This window comes from Mesoplodon bidens (assembly GCF_964165515.1).
Source record: "Mesoplodon bidens genome assembly, chromosome: 13".
Classification (NCBI taxonomy): Eukaryota; Metazoa; Chordata; class Mammalia; order Artiodactyla; family Ziphiidae; genus Mesoplodon; species Mesoplodon bidens.
The window spans coordinates 32,228,188-32,250,251 of NC_138169.1; the positions used below are offsets into that span (position 1 = coordinate 32,228,188).

A 22,064-nucleotide genomic window follows, 5' to 3' on the forward strand; every position below is an offset into this window, starting at 1 on the left:
AGTACCTAACCCTTGTAAACTATTATATACCAAATAATTCCCGTGATGACTGCAATCAGACCTGACTCGTTGAAGTGTTTTCAATCTTCCAATAGGGATCTACGTGCTATCTTTGCCTTTGTCCAACCTCAAAAGCAAATGCAATTTGTTCTAAAGAAGGTGATTAACAACAATCTCCAAAGGCCTGTTCACCTCCACCTGAGGTGAAAAGTCTTAAATGAAATCTCACTGACCTTAGTGGCATTTTACTCAAGACCAGGAACACACAGAGACAAGAGCTTTGCGAAGGTTTTTACACTTTTCACCTCAATCCAATCTCCAGATGCAAAACACAAGAAATTACAAAAATACAATTCTATCCAGAGGATTTCAAACCATGGAGAAAACAGCATTCACCCCTCCTCTGCTTGTGAAAAATACGGATAACGTCTCTCATCCATTCATTTCGTACAAGTTACTTAGAAGCTAAGTACATTTCCTTCTCATTTGCTATTTCAGAGGCTATAAAATAGCAGTAGCTACAGTGCACTGCTGGGTTACACCAACTTTACAATCGTCTTTAACACCAAAATGAGAAACTGTACCAAATACTTAAGCACACTTAAAAATTATGACTTGTGCTTCGGGCCCCAGAGGCTCTGGAGGGATGGAGTCCCCTGGGATGCACAAAGAGCTGTACCCACTGTCTGTGCCACATCCTGAAATGTTGGGGCCTCAGTTTCAAAAAACCATCAAATGACAGCCACCATTTCACCTGACAGGACTGTTTTGGGAGGCAACCAACACGTGAAGGACCGATACCTAGTGGCACGAAATATTCCTATTTCCTCTTCCCTTGCTCCTGAGAAGCCAGAGGACGTAGCAATAAGCTGATAAATCGGATTACAAATCGAAGAAAACCTGGGGCTTGAGGACCCACACCCTTTGGGGCTTGCAGACATAAAGGAAACACACCAGACAACGGCTCAAGGTTATGCTGTGGTCACAGGCCTCTAAGAAGAACAGGGGCTGTGGCTCTTACAGACGGGGCGCTGTGTTCTCCCCAGGGTGACCAAGGGGGAAGACAGCAGCGCTCTCCACAGATGAAGAAACCAGCCTCAGGGAAGCCAAGTGACTGTCCCGCTGATGAATGACACAGCCAGGATGAGAACTCAGGTTTAAGCAAACTCTAATCACCTCCAGAATACACCCAGAGACACGGCAGTTTGTAAAAGTTTCTTGTATACCATCCATTAACATATGCGATCTCTGAAGCCAACCTCTGAATCAGAACATCCCAGAATGACCCTCTTTACAGATAAGGAACTGGGTTCAGCGAGTTCAAAAGCTTCCCCTCGGAGGACAGCAAGTGGCCGGTGGGCCCTTGAACGCAGGTCTTGCAATTCTATATTCCCTTTTTTCATGTGCCAATGATTTCCCAACTGTGTTCTGCAAAGCAGAGGCATCTCGGGACGCAGGCCCTGGGGCCTGGCAGAGCCCTGTGTAGGGCCCCATTCTCCCCTTGTCCTTGTATCCACACTTCACAATGTGGCCCTGCCACCCCGCACACCAAGGGTGAGGTCTATTTCCCCACCCTAGATTCCTGACTGGCCGTGTGACTGGCTGTGACCAGAAGGATGAGGCAGAGGTGACAATGTGCCCTCCCCAAGCGTAAGCCAAGAGGCCTTGGCAACCCTCTGCTCTCTCTTTGGAAACTCTCCCTGCTGGAGGGTGGAGGACCACGTGAAGGGGAGCCCAGCCGAGGCCAATCCTAGACCAGCCTGCAGCCAGCCAATCCCAAAATATCAGCAGATGCCCGGCCAGGGTCAGCTGAGTAGAGACATATACAGAAAGCACACAATCCCAGTTCAGATCAGCAGACACGCGTCCCCTCCACAGAACAGGAAAAACAGTAGATGGCTGTTGTTTAAGCCACCAAGCCTGGGGGCATCTGTTACTGGGCAGTAGCTCGTCAGATACCCAGCTTTCCAATTTGGAGAGTCATTTTTTAAACCTGCCCACGTCAAATTTTGTTTAACCAAAAGATTTTTATGCTTTTCTACCTATGTAAGATTTTGCTTAACCAAAAGGTTTTGATGCTTTAAACAATAAGTTGGGGAACTACTGAACTCGGCTATCATAACCTCCCTGACGTCTTCCCACAGCCGTGTTCTTCATTGCTAATGAGCTGAGACCGTGTTCCTGGTGTCACTAGGATGTAAAAGAAGCGCACATACACAGAAGTTGCGTTCTGAACGCTCAGATGCTAAGACTTGGAACTCATTGATTTTCTGCCATCACCACCACCCAGTTCTAAAAGACTCAATGCACTTATCATGATATATAAAACACAGCATGATAAAGGGGCATGAGGTGAGACAAGTGAAGAGGGGTACTAAGACTCAGGCCCAGAAAAGGAGCCAGAATTAAGGTTCTACTGCAGAGATCGTGGCTCTCGGTGTTTTGCGGCTTTAGGCCCAGGCAGCAGCCACTCTCTCCAGCGGGTAACAGAGCCTGAGTTTCTGTGGAGAAGCCTCAATTTCCGCACTCTTGTTCCCTGTGGCTCCTGCGGGCGGACCCCACGCCTGGCCCAGTGGGCGGGCCAAGCAGGGCATGAGGTTAAAGTGGGGACAGGTGATGTGAGCTGACTCCACAAGCTCCGCGGCAGGAGCTGGTCTGTACGGCTGGGGGGAGACTGGGCTTGGAGCTGGAGAACTCAGCTCAGGAGATGCAGAACTCTCCTGACTGCCTTGAGCCACTAGGACCAGCTGGGCCACCCAGAGCCTTCTCTGTTGCAAGAGCCCACAAATCCTCTGTTTGATGAAGTCCAGTTTGACTGAGGTTTTCTGTTCAAAAAAGTTCTAACTACTACAGCACACATATGTGAATCTGGCATCCTAAGAGCCCACGTAAAGAGGAAAATGTGATGAGTTATACAATTCGCTGTGTCCACAAGAAGGAAGATCACAGGAAACTCAAACTTTTTCCTGGAACTGTGACCCCGAAGGAAGCTCCCCAGAAGGTCATTATAAAGATTCTACATCACATAATAAAACATCACCCAGCATCTTTCTAACAGACCCGACACTCCATTTGAAATGCTTTTGCACAGAGCACACCTCAGTACAGGTGGATGGCATCAAATCAAGGCATAAATCAGGAAAAGGCAACCTGCATCTGTGCGCACGGGGAGGGGAGGAGAGAGAGAATACAGTGCACGCACCCCGTGCTCAGGGAACCTGGCTTTGTTAGGAATGGAGACCGCTTTACCTCCCAAAGCTCCTACCAAAGACCTCAGCCAAGCTTTGACTAGCTAGTGGGCAGCGGTACGTTTGAGAATATCATAGCCTCTCGGCATGGTACCCAGCACACAATGAATGCCCAATATATAGTTATCACTTATTACTATCAATTCTAAGCCCCTGAAATAAGGCTTATCTATGTTGCCAAGGTTTAAGCAGAAAAGCTCAGCCTAAACATCCTTGTTGCTGCAGAGCCTTTGGTGGCAGCTGTGGATGGCAGCTACATCCCCAAGTATGGAGGAAAAGAGTAGGCTTCATCTGTGCACATCTGAGCAGAGGCAGCTGATGGCAAACGTGGGAAGCGCCTAAAATCCTTCCAACATCCCTGCTACACCCACTTCCCGTTAACAAGCACCTTCCTGCTGCATCAGGTGCCGTCTCAGATTGGACCCGCTGTTCTAGACATTTCTCTCATCCTCATCTATCAAAAATGACCCAAGGATCCAGGTCTCATTCCCTTACACCGTGCTACCTGACAAACTAATGTGAACTCAGGTGACAATCCTCAGACTGTCTAAGTATTTGGAGAGACCCTACAGATCCTTGAATCAAACGTCTTCATTTTATGGGGGAGAAATCTGACATCTAAGGATATTAACTTATTGAGGTGATAGCGAGTTGGGGGTGTCATATTTAAGATGACTTAATGAGCCACCACTCCCAGAGATGTCATTTCAACAAGCACCTTTCTTCCTTGGTCAAAATGATGAGCTGGTGGAAACTTCAAGTGCTGTAACAGACGGGGATGCCCATTTTGAGGTTAGCAAGTCTTTTAGGAGTGACTACAATAAAAATGCCACGCTTTTGGCCCCTGCTTATGGGGCCCCTAAGACCGATTCTTCTACAGTGTCCATGTTTCAATGAATGTCAGATAGAAATAAGTGCTGGAAAATTACCTCCCCAATGTCATCATGTCTTGTTATCTTCTCTGAATGAGTCATCTCAAAATTTGGCTCACAGCTGCAAATCTAAAGATCTAAAATGATCTGTGTTCTGATTCTCTGAAATATCTTTATTCTTTTATTATACCCTAAAAATTCCAGATGGATGTCACATTTACTGGAGGTCACCAAGTTGAAAGACGGGTACAAAGTGGCTTAGTTTCTATAAAATACCGTGTTTTGTAATTCATTTTCTCTTCTGACACCAGAAAGCCTCTGCTTCTTAAGAGAAATACTCTCCAGTCAATTACAGTGTGGTACGTGAAACTTCATGTAACCATCCTCAGATGCTTTCTTAACACTAGTCAGAAAAGTTGTGATAAATTCTCCAAAGGGCAGTGTCTCTGAGTCATTGCTAACGTCCTGCCAGTACGCTTTCAACTGTAACGAGCATCAAGATCATCGGAGGGGGCTTCCCTGATGGCGCAGCGGTTAAGAATCCGCCTGCCAATGCAGGGGACATGGGTTCGAGCCCTGGTCCGCAAAGATCCCACATGCCACGGAGCAACTAAGCCCGTGCGCCACAACTACTGAGCCTGCGCTCTAGAGCCCGTGAGCCTCAACTACTGAAGCCCACACGCCTAGAGCCCATGCTCTGCAACGAGAGAGGCCACTGCAATGAGAAGCCCGTGCACGGCAACAAGGAGTAGCCCCTGCTCGCCACAACTAGAAAAAGCCCGCGTGCAGCAACAAAGACCCAACTCAGCCAAAACTAAATTAATTAATTAATTATTTTTTTAAAAAAAAGATCATCGGAGGTGTTTCTTTACCAGTTTCTGTGGCCGCATATCTGCATTTATAAGAAGAGCTTCGGATGATTCCAATGCAGGTCTCCAACGCTGCCTTCCAGCACTAAGCAGTGCTGGCTTTTCCCGGTGCCGATTCTGAGGGGGTCATTTTGTAATTTTCAAGGGGTTTTTTTTCCTTTAAAACATAATGTTGGCCATATGTTTATAACATAAATATGTGTATAAGCACATCTACATACACATCACCCATAGAGCCCCCAGGCAACTCAAATAACAAACCCTTGGACCCAGAAAGCGGATCTGTGAGTTTGAACCATATGACATTGTCAATATTCAAGCCTTTGTGACAGAAAAACAGGGAGTTCGTGTGGTTACACCTCCAAGGGGCGATGGCAGAGCTGACTGGTCCCTCTTTTCCTCATGAGGCCTCCTAACCTCGCGGCATTGGTCCACTTGTTTAGTCTTTAGGATACTCCTGCAAGGTATTTTTTCCAGAAAAGAAAAGTAAGCCTCAGAAAAATCCAACAGCGTGTCCAAGACCGCATGGCTGTTCAGTGGCAGAAACAGAATTTGAAACCAGGAACACCTGATGTGCCGGGGCACCTCTGCCCTTTCCTCCCCCAGGGGCCCCAGAGCTGACATCAGGCCACAACACCCTCCTATCCAAGTCCCACTGTGATGGCCGGACCCCCGCTCCAAACCTTCCGAGGTCGGTAACACAGGCCTCTCAGCAAGCCCCCCACAGGGGCTAGCAACAAAGGGAGAGCCACACGAACAGGATGAAATGGTAACTGACAAACAGAGAAAACAGGGCAAGAGCCCCCATAACATACACACAAGACGTATGCCAACGGTTGTCAATCGTGGAGATGTCACACCACGTTCCTAGGCCTAGGTGTCGAAAGTCTAGGAAGTGGAGAACAGATCACAAGATTGTTGTCAAAGAAGCCTCATTTTATTAAGTTTCATCACCTGAGAACATGCCACAGTGAATGAAGAAGGAATGAGAGCCTGCCTGCATACCAAACATGAGCAGATGGAAAGGTGCAGGCTGAGCTCTGAGCAGGTGCAATCAATTTCATTCTATATCAGAAATAAAAACAGGAGATGATACATACTATTGCCTGCCATGGAAACTTCTTACTGGTGATACATGGTTCTTTTAACACTCCAGTAACTGAAATTGAATGCCCCTAGAGTAGAAACATGGTCAATCTACCACATAGTAAATTTCTTTTTTTTTTTTAGAGATCAGTATTATACCAAAATTCTACTTTATGGCAAAAACTGATTTATAAATTTTTATTATACCCGATAAAATTATAGGCTCACTTTTGCACATTTAATTAACAAAAGGTAACTGTTTTCCTTTAAATTTAGCGACTGAATCTCTATGCACCTATAAATTGCTGAGGGTATCAAGCACCGAACCCACAACCTGGGCCTACTGTTAAGATGATTACAAATGCTTTAAAAAAAAAAAATCAAACTTGATAGAAAGATTAAAAAAACAGCAGTAAGCAGAAGTAATTTGATTTTTTTCTTCCCTAAGGGAACTTTATTCAATCATTTATTCATTCCTTCAACAAATATTTATTAACTTTATTAATTTACTATGTGATTACTACATGCTAAACACTGTTCAGTAACTTGATTTTATACATGAGTATTTATTTTAAAAGAAATGCTTTAGACAACTTTATAGTTTTGTATCTAGAGAAAATATCACAATGAGCCAACTTCAAGCATGTGGTTATGACATGATTTAAAATATCTCAAACTACACCAACTGAGAAGAGAGATCAAATAGAACCCATCGAGACTGGACTGCAGGAAGGGTGTGTTCCAGCCCCCTCACCCATGGTCAGAAGCCCACCCGAGACCCTGTTCTGATTCCACCACTGGAACCGGGGAGAAGCACCGGGCCTCTGACATCCACAGTAACCCAAACGAAAACATATTCTTTTCACTGTCTGAAATAAATCTGCTTTCTGCATATTGAATAGGAAAGAGATGAAAGTGAGCATTCACCCATCTGAAGAAAAACCGATGCTCTATAAGTGTTTCTGCTCTGTGCCCCATACAAAGCAAATGCTTTGCTTCTGCTTAGGCTGTTGTATTTTTAAATAAATCATTCTGTTAAACGCTAGCCTCCTTCTCCAAGGGAAGGTCTAAAACCTTCTCCATTTTGACAAGTCTCTGACAACTTTACTCCCATCTGCTCTCGGCTGCAGGTCCTGGATCATTGACCACCACAGTTTCCCTCCCCTGGAGCCCCAGCCTGAAGGTAAGTGACACAGCCTTGCATCAGATCCTCCACCCTCCCACTGCCTCCAACTTGGGGCCCAAACCTTCTGCTTCATAGAAAAAGTTTTTAATGACTCAGAAGTCTTCTCAGTTTTAAGCAGAAAAATGGACTGAATCCAGATGTCCGTGCAAATTTCAATGACTTCCGGAATTATATACGTGAACCGGCGATGCTGAAGAAGGCATCTCCTGCAGATGTAAGCGCGGTACCCCCATTCCTCGTGAACATGTCACACACACCTGCTCGTGGCCACTCTTCTGGTCAATTACCGAAAGGCCTGATGGTGAAGGCACCAGACTTTACCTCAAACTCTGAGTTGCCAGATATACTACTTCTCCAAGTCCCACTGCTATACACAGAATAGCAGCCATTTATGCTACAGCCAAAAAACAAGAAGAAATCACGGCAGAGCCTAAAGCTGTCTTGAGGTCAGTGTTGAGAAGTGCGACTAATGCAGCAACTTCCACTAAAGAATTTCTTTTGATGTGAATGAGTTATAAGCAGGTGAAGGCCCATCAAGAGCGTGCCTTCCTTCATCTGTAAGTAGATGCATCCAGGAAGCCTTGCGGGTGAAGCTGGGCCTTCCCCCAGCGCAGGCAGGTGGGTTTAGGGGTGCAGCTACATCTAGTGATGGGCTGGGGATGGCAGCCGGAGGGGCAGGGAGCTGGAGGCCCGCCTGCCACGTGGAAAGCACTCCACCGGCCACTGATTCTCTGAAAGTCTGGTGACAGTGTTTTTAAGATAAATATCTGTTAAATGACTTTACAATAGATTTTGTTTACCTGGAGCATTAAATGACAGAGAGTCAGGGATTGTCTTTTGTGGATAACAGAGAAACGAGGCTCTATCTTAGGAGATACATTAAAGTACATTATCAGTACTTTAAAGAGATATATATTGAAAAGCTTCTCTTTTCTGTTTGGAAGTGAAGTTCATTTCCAAAGGCAAAGTGTCACATTCCCATATTAAAATTCCAAATTTTATGCAAATTTCTCATTCTCGCCTGAGACAGTCCTTGCTTCTTTCGATTTCAGTAGATTTTGAAACTTTCAATAATTGGACAACTTTCCAAAGTACAGTTAACTATATCTTTCCGATCTTTGCCCATTACCACCCCAATGCCTCCCCGACCCCCTAAAGGGGCCTTCCCAACAGTAAGTGCTCAGTAAACATCCACTTGAATTAAAAGCATCATTTTAATAAGCGCACTGGGCTATGCCTTTCTTACAACAAGCCAACAAATATCTTCGAAACACAGTATCAACCAAGAGAAATTTCCAGTGGCTAATCGTGACTGCAAGATTTAACTAAAACTTTACAAAGTGGTAAGTAAAATTAGAGGAGACATTTTTTCATTTTCGTTTCACAACTGGCTGGATCCAATATCTTCCCCAGATAAGACCATTATCTGAAACGTCACGCTGGCGGTTTCCCCTAACAGGCTGAGAGTCACAGCACCACCCCATCGGCCTGTTCATAACTTGGGCCACGCTGATGGGGGCAGGGGTGTTCACAAGTGCATGGACGTGAGTTATATTTTCATCCCTAGGTCCTTTCAGCTCTTGTCAAGGGAGGCTGAAAATGCAGAATGTGGATGCCAGGCCTTTACAACTCATACTCTATGTCTGGCATCGCAAGCTCCCGGAGGGCTAGTTCTAGCACCTACTGCTGCCCCCACCCCCAGCTCCACCCAGGACTTTCTGATTCTGTCCCCCTGGGGGTGGGGGGGGAGGGGGCAGGGGTCTGCCTGTCTACAAGTTCCTGAGTGATGCTCAGGCTTCTAGTCCAAGAACAACACTTTAAGAACTGTTCTTTTGGAACAACGTTTCTCGAAAGATGGCCAGGATCACCTGGGGATGCTGTGGGACCCTCCAGGGGCCTTGGACATCACAGTCACCATGCCGGCCATAGAGACCAAGTCGGGAAGGACCACTCCCAGTGACCCTCGGGCACGCTTGGTTTTGAGCAGCACAGGTATACACACAGCTCACCAGCAGCACAGGCTGAACACACCCCACGCCCTCCCCCAGGCCACCTAAAGCCATCAATGTGTAGGATTGTCACCTGCTCTCCCTGCCCGTTTGTCACTCTTTTGATCCTCCTCCCTAAACTCTCCATACGTTTCACCCTTAACAGCAAAGAGAGGGGAAGAAAAGCGACCCTGCCTGCCGGGATCTGCAGACCTGTGTTCTTACAGGTGAGCACACACAAGCCTTCCCTTCTCACGCCTGTGTTCTTCTTTCGTTCTCCTCTCCCACGTTCCCACCCCTTTATCAGGCTCTGGCCTTGCCAGCCGCCCCCCGCCCTGCATGGCGGGGGGACCACAGGCTACCAAGGGTAATGACTAAAGCTTTCCTGCTCCCCACCTAACACCAGCCCTACCTACTGATTTTCGGAGCAACAGTATAAATGCAGGCTTTATGATGACTAAACGCTAAACCACGGCAGTATCTTAGGAACTGGAGAAGCAGCATCCTCTTCTGATGGGAGGTTTATGTGCTTTTGCATCTTCTTTAAACTTTTCATTAGTGAGTTTGAAAAACAGTAGTAATGAAACCTTCTCTCACTTACAAAATAAGCTTATTAATAGGTTGTGGTCATAAAGATAAGAAGCCCCTGGAGAAAAGTTTGTGGGAAAGTTGGTTTTCAAAGAGAAGAATCCTAGAATTACAAAGCATGATAGACACCACCTTAAAAAAAAAAAAAAAAATGTTGGGCTTCCCTGGTGGCGCAGTGGTTGAGAGTCTGCCTGCCGATGCAAGGGACACGGGTTCGTGCCCCGGTCCGGGAAGATCCCACATGCAGCGGAGCGGCTGGGCCCGTGAGCCATGGCCGCTAAGCCTGTGCGTCCGGAGCCTGTGCTCCACAACGGGAGAGGCCACAACAGTGAGAGGCCCGCGTACCGCAAAAAAAAAGAAAAATGTTATACTGTTGAAAAAGTATGTAACTACTTATTAAAATGCCTGACCCCTAACTAAAAACTGTCTTAGGATATTTAAATAATACATGCTTATTCGAGAAAACTAAACCTAAAACAAAAACGGAGAGAAAACAACGCTTAATCCCAAACAGTGCCTCTACTGAAACAGATATGTACAGCCTATCAATTCCTGGAATGTATTACAATTGTTATAAAACTATGACAATTTCCAATAAAGCCATCAACTTTTATCTAATTGTCACAGAAGTACCTAAATTCTAAAACCAACTTTTCCCAAAACTAAAGGCTGTGCTTGAGACTCAGGTGGGGTTCATATCATGTGAAGACATAATTCAGATTACTTGTTCATTACTTGTTCATTTAGAATTACTCAAGTTACATACACACGTATCTACATATCAATATATGTAAGTAACTTCTCTACTGAAAATCTGTAAAATAACCTTTTGAAAACATCAGAGACTAAAACCTGTGATTTTTCCAGATCAGAACAATTGATTAAGCTCAAGCAATAAATACTTCTTTACATCCACATAACCACATAACACTAAAAATGTTAAAGTGATTTCTTGGCATATTTCTCACATGCACCCTGATTTAAACTTGAAGTCTTTTCATCACGTCCATTATCAATCTCATTAAAGCACCATAAAAATATAAAATGTCATGACTCTAGTTATCAGAAAAAGAAAAAATAAATCAAACTGCTAAACAAATCTATTCACACTCTTTGTAAAGGGTTCTGTACAATCTTGTATTCTGAAATAATTTTCAACTTATTGTAAAAACAGTACAAAGATTTCAAGTACATGTTTCGCCCGCCTTCGCCTAGTGTTGACATCTGACTTAATCAGAGTTGAATTATCCAAAACCAAGAAACTAAATATTGGTACAGTTCTACTAACTACAGACTCCATTCAGATTTTGGATGTTTTCCCACAAATGTCCTTAAAAGAGTACTCTAAATAAGAAATTTCTCAAGAAGAGTTTCAAATTCACAAGATTATATTAAGGTTTAATCTATTCCAAATACTGAGGTGGAAGCAAAGGACCAATCTATTTGCATTTCTACTTCTGCAAACCAAGGCCTGCTTACCAGACCTTACCATATCAGTCTCATCATTATATAAAACCAAACACTTCCTTGCATAGGATATATTACAACTTGGCTTTTGAGAAAATGGGTCAAAGAGGAATGACTCCCCAGCTATGTGGCTTCTCAATCTGGAAAAGAGAATTTCAAGCAGAAGCAAGAATGATTCCACTTTCTTCCTCGCTTCTTACTTGTATATCTTTTTACATAAGTTATTTTGAATGATCATTCAAAGCCTAGATAGAAGGCAGAAAGTGAGCCTCCAATACTTTACCTAACAAGTTAGAAATTGTAAACATGGAAAGTGATGTTTAAAATGGAATGTTTATATATACTAAATAAAAGTCCCCCTGGGCAAAAAACCTAATTCTTTTCTTTTATCTTCCAATATGTTTAGCACTCTATTTCTGATATCTGGCATTCAAATTATGTGTAGTACCTTCCAGAAATGATTAATCAACAATCACATCAATTCTGAATGCATTCCAAAAGAGGATATGAGGATGCAGAGGGGAAATAGCAAAGTGTCTTGTGTATAAATCTTAGTTACACACACACACACACACACAAAACCTCCACTGATTACATAAAACCTCGGGATTCAGTCCATTGGGTGCCCTAAGAAGAATCTGCGATGAAAATGTTAATTTCAAAAGAAGGGACAATGCAAGCCAATCTCACAATCTCTCCTCTCCCTCCCTTCTATGTCAGCCAGTTCACATACAATTTGAATGTTTGCAAATAATCAGAAGTGACATCACTAATTTATTCAACAAACAGTGAATGTAATAAGTGCTTTATCCGAACCAAGAAGGAAAAATAACTGCCTTTGCCCTCAAGCCACTTCCCATCGAGCTCCTCTGTCTCTAAAAGGATCCCCAAGTCAGGGGACAGCAGCCAAGTATTTCAATGTCCAGAAGACTCGTAAAGAGAAACAAGTCTCAGTGTCACTCATAACATCAGAATTAACTTTCCCAACATACAAAGAAAAAAAAAAAAAAAAGACTTTTCCAAAGCATTGAGTGCTTCCCACATGTTCTACCTAAAACCCAAAGTGGAGAGAAAAAGCACAATGCACTGCAGTTTATCTGATCCTTGCACACACACATTTTGCCAACTTCGATTTTTTAAATTTCATCGTTGCTAAGCATTCTCTCTGGGATACTCCCCTTCATTTCCTCTTAACCCTCTAACATACTAGGATAACTCTGGCTTCCAAATGAAAAGGAGGCACAGTTCAATCAATGGTATGATAACAAACAAACAGAATGACATACTTCCTCTGAAAGAAAAATCTGGCTAAAATTGAGTTTAAAAAAAAAAGTCTCTTTTGGTTTGACTATTAATTTACTTAAGCATTAACAAGGACACAGGTCAGTACTACATAGGCTGAAGTCCCTTCTAATGATGAGAAAATGATCATTTAAATAAGCTACATAAATATTTCTTTCCACCCCCTTGCCCACAACTTGAAAATCCATCCAAATGCTTTCTGACACAGCTTAACTTGAAACAAATCCCAGGCAGGGAGCTATGGATTCTTAATAAAGAGAAAACCATCAACTAAGGCCCTCATCCTTGGCTTCTAACACTAATGAGTTACAAGGCTCTACAACTGGCGAGTCTACTCCATAATTCACTAATAAGAAAGAACGCAGGTCAATATCTGCATCAAGTTTATAGCAGACAGCAGTGGATCCATTTGTTAAATCCTCCGGCGCACGTGCAATTACCAGACAGTTAATGACATATTAAACTTGGGAAAAGGGTATTTCTCTACTGAAGTTGACAGCATAGAGCGAGCAGCCAACTCGACGCTCGGCTTCCTGGCAGCGGCCAACTGTGGTCAAAGGGTCCTTGGGCTCAGGCACGACCGGGGCACGGCCTCTGCGCCTGCGTGTCCCTCGGGCTCCGGGAAAGTAAAGATGTAGGTTTCCACAGATCTGACAGCCAGAGGCAAACGTTTGAAACGTTTTAAAACATGCGCTTTACCGTCAGTGAAAGTGTCCTTCATGAAATTTAAAAAACAAACAAAAAGTTCAACTTACTCATTCCTCCCGAATAAACATAGAAACCTATTTTGCAACCCAAGTTGAAGGCCAAATAGCAGGCTTTTTATTAAAAGAAAAACAAGCCCATTGCCACCATTCTACGTGGACCTTAATGAAACTGACACACACGAGAAAGAAAGTGTGCTAGTGTGCAGGCGCCGGCTGTCCATCCACGTGTGTTCCAGGTTAACACCGTGCGGGGTTCGCGCCCCTCCTGACCCCCGACTCCCGGCCACGCGTCCTCCGACAAGGAGCTCTCCGAGCTCCGACCGCCCGCGCGCAGCAGGCACCTCCCCGCCACTCCCTTTCCTCCCCACCCGGCACCGCGGGCCGCGAGGCGGGCTGACCGCTGCCCCCGGCCGGGCGTTCCGCGGGGCTGAGGGTTCGGAGGGGGAGCCCGGCGGGGCACAGCCACGGGGGCCCAGGGCCTGCGGGCCGGCCACTCCCTCCGGGCCGCCGGTCCTCCCGCCGGGACCGATGAGGACGCCGCCTCGGCTCTCCCGGGCAGCCGCCGGGACGAGCCGGGGTCAAGGCCGCCGCGAGCCGAGCGGCGGGGGGAGGACTGACGATCGCCGCCGCCGCCGGAGCCGCTGGCTGGTCGGGCGACCGCGCGGGCGCAGCGGGCACGGCGACCCGGCCCGGCCGCCGCTCGCCGTGGGAAGGACCGCGCAGCGCCCACGCCCGGCGGCCGGCGGCTGCAACTCCCAACTTCAGGCAAAGTTTTCTGCTGTCGCTCTCGGAACCTACCCGGGACTCCGAGTGGCGCCGTCCGCCCCGACACGCGCCCAGGCCGCGGAGGGGCGGGGGCCGAGACGGGGGCCAGGCTCCGGGGCCAGCGCCGGGACTCGTCCGCTCGGCCCGCCGGAGCGCTAGGTGCCCGCCGACCCCGCGCCCGCGGCGGCACGCGGTGCCCGGTCCGCCGCGCCCCCTGCCCGGCCCTGCCGTTCGCCGCTGGGGCTCTCCCACCGGGAGCTGCCCGCGTCCCGGGCCCCCTCCGGCCCGCGCACCTCAGGCCCCGGCAGGCGCAGCCCCACGTACCTGAAAACGTGTCCCCCGCCGCAGTTAGCAAAAGTCCGGTCAAAGTCGCCAGGCAAGTCCCAAGTCTCCCCATGGTGCTGAGTGCGCGCCGGGCTGCTCCCGGAGGCGCTGGGTGGGCGCGAGGGCGGAGGGCGGCCGGGAGCTTTGCCTCCAAGGCGGCAAGAAGAGGAGGGTGAACAGCCAAAGCCAGAACCAGACGCCCAAAGTGCTAACAGTTGCAGAAGTCCCAACTCCGGAGGCTCCCGGGGCCGGGGACGAGGGTCCTGGGTCCTCCCGCCCTATAGCCGGCCCCGCTCAGAGCTGCGCCGCTGCGAGAGGGAGCGGAGGGCGCGCCCGTGGAGCCAAAATCCGCCCTCCTTGCCGGCGGCTGCGCTGGCCGCCGCTCTCCTTCCCCGGCTCGGGACCCGAGCCTCCGGCGCCGCGGTGGCCGGGGCCGGGGCCGTGGCCGTGGCAGCGCGTGTCCCGCCCGCCGCCTCTGCGCCGCCAGGCGAGCCAGCCCCCGGGCGGCGGCGCGCCGATGGCCGAGCCCGCGCCGGCTGCAAGCGGGGCTTCTGCTCCCCGACTGACTGGCGGTGCCCCGCAGGCCGGCTGAAGGGAGCGCCCACGTCACGGCCGCCCGCGCCGCCGCGGCCCGCTAGAGGGCGTGAGCGCCCGGCCCCGCCGGCCCGCGCCCGGCGCTCGGAGGCCGCGGCGCCTCGGGGGGAGCCGGGCGGGGGGTGGCCGCGGGGGCGGCGTCACCACGCGGAGAGCGGCGGCCGGGCGGTGCCACCCGCTCCCTCCCGCCGCAGCTTCGGTTTCGCGGCCGGCTTCCAGGAGGGTGACCGCGCAGGGGCCGCGCCTGGACCAGAAGTTTGTCCCGGGTCACGGGCCACCGGGAGTTGGCGAGCGCGGCGGGCGGGACAGCGGCCTGCGGCCCCGCGGGCGGGCGGGCGAGGCGGCTCCGATCCCGGCGCCGGACGGCAGTGTCGGCGGGCAGGGCCGGAGGCACAGGGAGTCGCGGGGCCCGCGCTCCCCGGCGGCTGCGGTCCAGGCGAGCCGGCAGATCCCGGGGCTGCGAGGGTCTGCGGCTTCCCCGCGCCGCGGGCGCCGCGAAGTTGGCGAGCGCCCGGGCAGCTAGCTGCGGCCGCGGGCACCGAGACCCCGCAGCGCACCGGCAGCGCCGCGGGACACCCGCGCTCCTGCCCCCGGAACCTCGCACCCTCTGAGACACGCTCGGCCGCTTCATTGCGTCCCAGCCGTCCCGGGTGGGCCCGAGCGAGCCGCGGGCCATGCACGGAAGGCGGCGGTCACACGGACCTACGTAACCTGTGATTTCTGTGTCTGGTGCAGTGTTGGGAAACTCGGGAGGAGGCGTGGGTAATGAATCAAATGATGTCTTGAAGTATATAATTTACCATTTGGGGTGTGGAATGCCTATTTCATTAAGTGGATAAAATAGCTTCCAATGCATCAGTAAAGAGGTTCAGTTTGTAAAATTGAAAAAAAAGAAAAAGAAAAAGAAAAAGGCGAGGTAGCGGGGGCGGGGGGGAATCCTTCTATTTCCCTTGGAATAACACACATGGAGCTGCAGACGCCAGGCCTAGTTAACTGAAAGCAGTAGAAGGCCTGGGAAGAGATTAAATTAGAAACCAAGTAACTACCCGTGAGTTGCACGGTGTTCTAGGGCGGGGAACCGCGCCAGCAAGAGGGCAAACCCATGAAGCAAGTGGGCCCCGGGCTCCCTCCCGTACTGACAAAGGCCCAGAAAGTGCATTGATCCCACGCTCACCTCGACCCTGTCTCCAGTGGACCCTAGAACCAACAGACAAGGATATGTCACAGCTGTCACCTCCCCGGGACAAATTGAGGGACTGGACTTTTGATTTTGGTGCCCAACGAACAGCTCCTCGTCCTTGCAGAATTCCACTTATTAGATCCTTATCAGAAGTGCTCTTTCGAAGGCTCTGTATTAATCATTGACGTTTTAATACTACGGACCTCACATCATCCTGCTTCTTCTCCTAAATATGTACTTGTTGAGCCTTATTTCGATTGCAAAATAACGTTTGAAGTATGGAGAGGCAGGGGGGTCACATACCTCCAAGGATCAGCAGTGAGGGTCTGTCACCTGGGCTTTCCCTGGTGCTGAGGTCCTGTGATGTGAAGGAGCCCAAATTTCCTTTATTTGAATGGTCATGTGCTTTCCAGTGGAGCTGTTATATTAGTAGATGTGAGATGGATCCAGATAAGGAGGAGATGTCAATCTAGTCATTTTCCTTCTTTGAGTTGGGTGAAGAAGTTCATATTAAGGTATGATTTCATTTGCAAAGTATGTGAATTCTTTCAGCAAATATCTAAGAAGGCCATGTATCTGCCAGGCACTGAGCTATGGGCTGGAGGTTGTCTTACGCTGGGCTGCCCCAGGAACAGGCCTGTCGTTAAGGATTTAAGTATAAGTGGTTTTAGGTTTTATTGGGGAAGTAATCCCAGGAAGCAGTACAAGAGGAATGGGAAAGTGAGACAGAAGGGTGAGGTGGAGTCAATAGAGGGTGTAGGAATGAGCAAGTTGCCACTGTGGGCAACTGGGGCTCACTCCCCTGGGGACCCCCAGGAGAAAGTATGGAACAGCCTTAGAGCTGGAGCACCCCACCTCGGGGCAAGGACGTGTGTGAGGTGGCTGGGTGGGGGCATGGGAGACAGCTGCGCAGATAGGGGTCCCTTCACCAGTGGGGAGAAAGCCCTGTAGGGATTCCCAGTGCTGTTACCCTGGTAACCGGAAGATGCCCTGTCCCTTCCTCGGGTTACTTAAAGCTCAGTGGGAGACCCAATGAATTTCCATTATTTCTGATCTCTAAACATTACAGTGTTAAGCCAACTCTGCGCTTATTAGCCTGAAATCCACATTGCAAACAGTGGTGGGGTTTTTGCCAGCAGCTCCTTCCCTGGCAATTCTAACAGCTAAGCTACTGTTTCTTCACTCCCTCTTCCAGGTAACTGGCCAGAGCAGCACTGAGCCCAAATGGAAGGCCTCTCTTCAAAAGGAATGGATTGGACTTCCTCTAAGGAAGGGATGCTGTAGGAGTCCTTCCAATGAGACATTTCTTGTCACTTTTTTTTTTTTTCCCAGCAGGGGAGGTTTTTTCATTTTAATCCAACCACATGACACTCCTGTCTTTCTGGGGACAACAGTGACATTTGCAGAATGGCTGGTCACAGGGGTGCTGTCAAGCCAGCCCCCGTCATATGTCTAAATATTTCGAAGTTATTCATCAAGCTGGCAAACTATTATATAATATGTTATATGTTCCTACCTTGACAAAGATAACAATACTGAAAGATAAGAAAGGCTATAGTTTTCATATGACGAAAGTCAGCAAAATATCAAAGACAACTGAATATATCATTGTGCGTACCTTGATTTTCTGTTGGTAGTCTGGCTGTATGGATCAATAACGAAAAAAAAAAGACATAATTCATGCATTATTATGTATTTATTCCTTAAGTTTTATTTTGCCTTTATTTTAGGAAAATCACTCATATGTTGCCGTAATCGAGACTGTCACATAATTTTTGTCCTAGTGATAGCAATGATCTGTTCTGTATGGAACATTTATAGCCACATTTCACCCAGTTTTGTTCCTCAGTGGTGCTTGCAAGTATTCAGCAGCCACATGTGGACAGCACAGATATAGAACATTTCCGTCACCACAGAAAGCTCTTTTGGAAAACACTGAGAAAGGATTAGTGTACTCAAATTATGCAAAATTGGAGTATATATTTTCATCAAAAACGTAAATTCAAAAATTTTTAATCAGAATATTAAAATTAATTTCCTATAGTTGCTGAAAATTCCTTTCTTCCCAATGATTCAAAGATATCTGCTAGAAGTAAAATGCAAACTACAAATTAGGATTATGAATACCAAGACTGAAATAAAATGATTCATAAAAAGCTTAACATTTTCTTTAATATTTTAAATTCAGTGATACATGATGAATTTTGAATAAACAGAAACCTATTAGCCATGTGAGCATTCAATGTCCACCTAGTTGTCAACATAAAGAATCAGTATCCTGTTTCACGTATAACTACATATCTACCATTTTAACAGTAATATTAATCATTTCATTTTGAAAGATGTTCCTCAATCACCAAGTTCAACACATGCAAACACTACACTAGCGTGTGACTTCTTACAGACTTGGAACCCAAAGAGAAGCAAGAAAATTGGTGGTTGGTATTATGAAGAAACCCCACTCACTCACATTTAAGACTGTTTTCTATTCCTGCTACCTGAAAGCAAGGATTTGATTTTTAATTGATTGGACTTTTAACGAAGTGCTTCTGCCGTGACATTATCCACACACCTCGGTGTGTCCATGTGCATGTCAGTGGCAGCACACCCTGGAAATCTTCACAGTGCCCTTCCAAGGCCAGGGGACAAAAGTCAGGGTGAAGCGTTTCTCTGAAGCCAGCACAGAGCTGGTTTTGAGATTGGATGTTTAGGGTTATGGTTTATGGTCTGTCAACACTGAGCACCAGATCCCTAGTGACAGAGGTGACCACGTGCCCCTTCGTACATTTATTTTTATAGGTTAGTGATCCCCAGGGTCCTGGAAGGCCCAGGCCCAGGGCAGGAGCCCACGCTGCCCACTGTCTGCACTGTGATGGTGTTTTTAGCATCAGTAACTCTGTGACATTTGTCCCAACCTCCTGAAAGTCAAAATGTAAATAAAAAAAGAAAACTGACCATAACCTATCCCCACCTATCCTCAATGTTAGGTTGAATTTGTTGGTTAACCACAGGCAGAAAGTTCCTGATCCATCAGAAGTATCTATCACACCTGCCGAAAAGCATGGACAAAAGAATCATTTAAATACCTCCCAGGTGGCTTAACTGGGGCTAACAGGACCCAGCAGAAAAGGAAAACATTGTCCTAGAAAACTCACGTTTTGTTCTCTAGGCCCTGCTGCAATGATTAATTCCCTTTTTAGAGGCACGTTGAGATTGTGGAAGTGTATTTTGAGATAATAAATGGAAAATGTAAATAAGCCCCCTCGTGTGGGTTTCACGATGATGTATTCTTTCATTGATCAAAGATAGTATGTCGTTGAAAAGAAAATAGCAAAGGGAAGGAAGGAGGGAGGGAGGGAGGGAGGAAGGAAGGAAGGAAGGGAGGAAGGGAGGAGGGGGAAAGAGAGGGAGTGGGAGAGAGCTAGCTTGGAATTTGGAGTCCAGCTTGATTGAGTCCCAACTGTGTGATTTAAATTAGTTTCCATTTCCTGGCTTGCAGAAATGGCATTACACGTGGCAGCTCTGCGTGCATCTGAGGCCCTGAACAAACCCCTCTGATGAAGTAAAGCCCTAAGGGGGCAGAGTGCATCCCAGTCTCTGCCCGCACCCCCCGCCCCCACTTGTCACTACCTGGAGAAGCACGTGAGCCTCGGGCAGCGCTGGGGGGTGGAGAGCGTGGACGCAGAGATGAGCAGATCCCTGCTGGGTGCACGTCCTCGCCGTCAGAGGCGGCTTACTCAGTCAGGACTTCACAGCTTCACTCACCTTCTGAATGTGTGTGAAAAACATTAGCGGTTCACGGGGGCCAGAAGAAACCAAGGCATTTAAACTTTCACCAGTGAAGCCCGGTTCTCACCTGCACAGAAGAAATAGTGGGGGCAGGTGCCCTTTTTTGAAGTTGTTCGTATCCTACCTGAGGCCAGAACCTGTCACCAGCAAAAGGCAAGGCTCCTCCAAGCAGACTTCAAAGCCACTTGTGCATAAAGGCTTAAATTTTTTGAATTTTTAGATGCCCCAGGAATTCCTTCTCGAGGCCTAATTAAAAGGGGAGAGGGAATAGGTTTCAGTTCTTTGCTTTGCCCACATTACCCTCAGAATAGAAATTAAGCTCCTGAAATGCTGATACTAGGACAATGCATTTGCCTATTCTTTTCAAAAATCTTAACTCTGACACCGTTAGTCTGTGTGACATTGGGCAAGTCACTTAACCTCTCTGTGCTTCGGTTTCCTTACCTGTACAATGAAGGTAATAATTGTACCCACTTTACTGAGTTGTTGAGAGGATTAAATGAGATAGTGATATAAAGTGTTCAGAATAGTTCCTGGCACATCATTAGAGGTATATAAGTTATTAAGCGCTGGTTTTAAAATCAAATACTAAAGAGAATCAACTCTGCACGAAGTTCTGTGCTGGGGTTCTGCGCAGGGAGGTGGGACAGAAACATCTAATTGGGCCCAATTACCATTTAGATGGGACGACCTTCAACAGGGCTTCCCCTCCATCTTTTCTCAAAGCCTCTACTTTGGGGCACATTGAGTTTATATCAGCTGCCAGACCCAACACCAGGCCACATCCAAGGGAACCACAAGATTTATCATGACAGCCCTTTCTCATTGGCTCCTCTGTAAAATGAGAATAATAATTTCTGTCCTGTCTACCCCATTGTGTTGTAACTGTGTCAACGACATTGTCGGGACAAGTTCTTTATAAACAGGCCCCCGATGACTAAACTTTTAGTTTACTATGCAGCTCTTCTCTTTCATCTTACCAGGTGGGATTATAAGTTCACGATTTGCAAATAGGTCATATTTTTATAACAATCTGTTTCTATGGAACTTTTTCCTTTTGCTTTATTTTAGGTAAAATGGTAGGTTGATATTCTCAAAACATTCCCTGCTTACTCGTGGGGTCTGTAGCAAGGTGGACCCCACATGGTGACGTCAGGGTACTAGAAAATATGCTTATTACAGCCACGGCCAAACCTGTGTTCCCGGGAACGGCAGATATAGGAAGGGCTCTGCCGGAGAATCCCTGGCAACCGTCTGATCCCCAGAAAGTCTGTCGCCTCTGCGGGCTGTTCTGTATGTTCTGCGGGGAAGGACACAGCTCTCTGGGGCCTTCCCTGCGCTGGGAGGGCAGGATGCTCAGGCTGCTGCACACCGAGGGGCCCTCTGGGGAAACAAGCCATGCTGTACCCTTTACTTCCACCTCTGCATCCTGGACCAGGGGAAACAACTGCCTGCACAAAAGCACCCCTCTGACCAGAAAAGCCTGTCTGCCCTGTCCCTGGGGATGGAGAGTCAGCAGCAGGCTTTTCCTGTTGGAAGCAGCAACATTAGAGACACGGTAACAGCCTTCCACACACACATCAGCCATAGTTTTCAGGCTGGTTCATTGAATATGGAAAAAGACAATGAAAAAAAAAACAACACTGATTTCTGAAGATTTTTTCAGAGTCCACTGGTGGTCCCTGTACAGTCACTCTCTGCGTCTTTTGTTTAAGTCTGCAAGCAGTCCTGGAAGAAAATGCTTTGCGCAGGCTCTTTTGGAGCTGTGAAGCCTTGGAAATCTGCCAGCTCAGTCAGAGGCCGTGAGGTGGCACTTGGTTGTCTGATTCACAGTCACTTCAAAGGCACCAGCTCCCCACGCAGCAGCCACTCTCCACATGGGGGTTCATTAAAGGAGAGAATGACTGTCTTTGGGTCCCTCTTTTTTTCCCCAAAGGCTTTGAACTAACGTTTTATATCAGTTCTCGTGCCTTTGTACCAGACAACTGTTTTCTCAGAACACAGTTTGGAGGTTAGGCAGCTTTTCCTAAACTTGGCGTGGAAATCATGGTATCCAATCCAGTTCCCATGAATTCTTACTTCCTTTTTATTTCACTTTC

At 47.6% G+C, this 22,064-nt stretch overlaps 1 protein-coding gene across 3 annotated transcripts in view; it reads right to left on the reverse strand.

The window, feature by feature from the left end:
- The window catches only part of PTPRM (protein tyrosine phosphatase receptor type M), a 768,668-nt gene extending 754,065 nt beyond the window's left edge, over positions 1 to 14,603 (reverse strand). For 2 of the 3 annotated variants that reach the window (XM_081252729.1, XM_081252730.1), the window contains exon 1: positions 14,403 to 14,602. In XM_081252729.1, coding sequence (XP_081108855.1) covers positions 14,403 to 14,475 — 73 coding nt within the window. In that variant the 5' untranslated portion in view covers positions 14,476 to 14,602. Of the gene's footprint in view, positions 1 to 14,402 lie in introns of all 3 variants that reach the window. The other variant, XM_081252728.1, reaches the window with a different exon arrangement.
- Between the last annotated feature and the right edge of the window lie 7,461 nt (positions 14,604 to 22,064).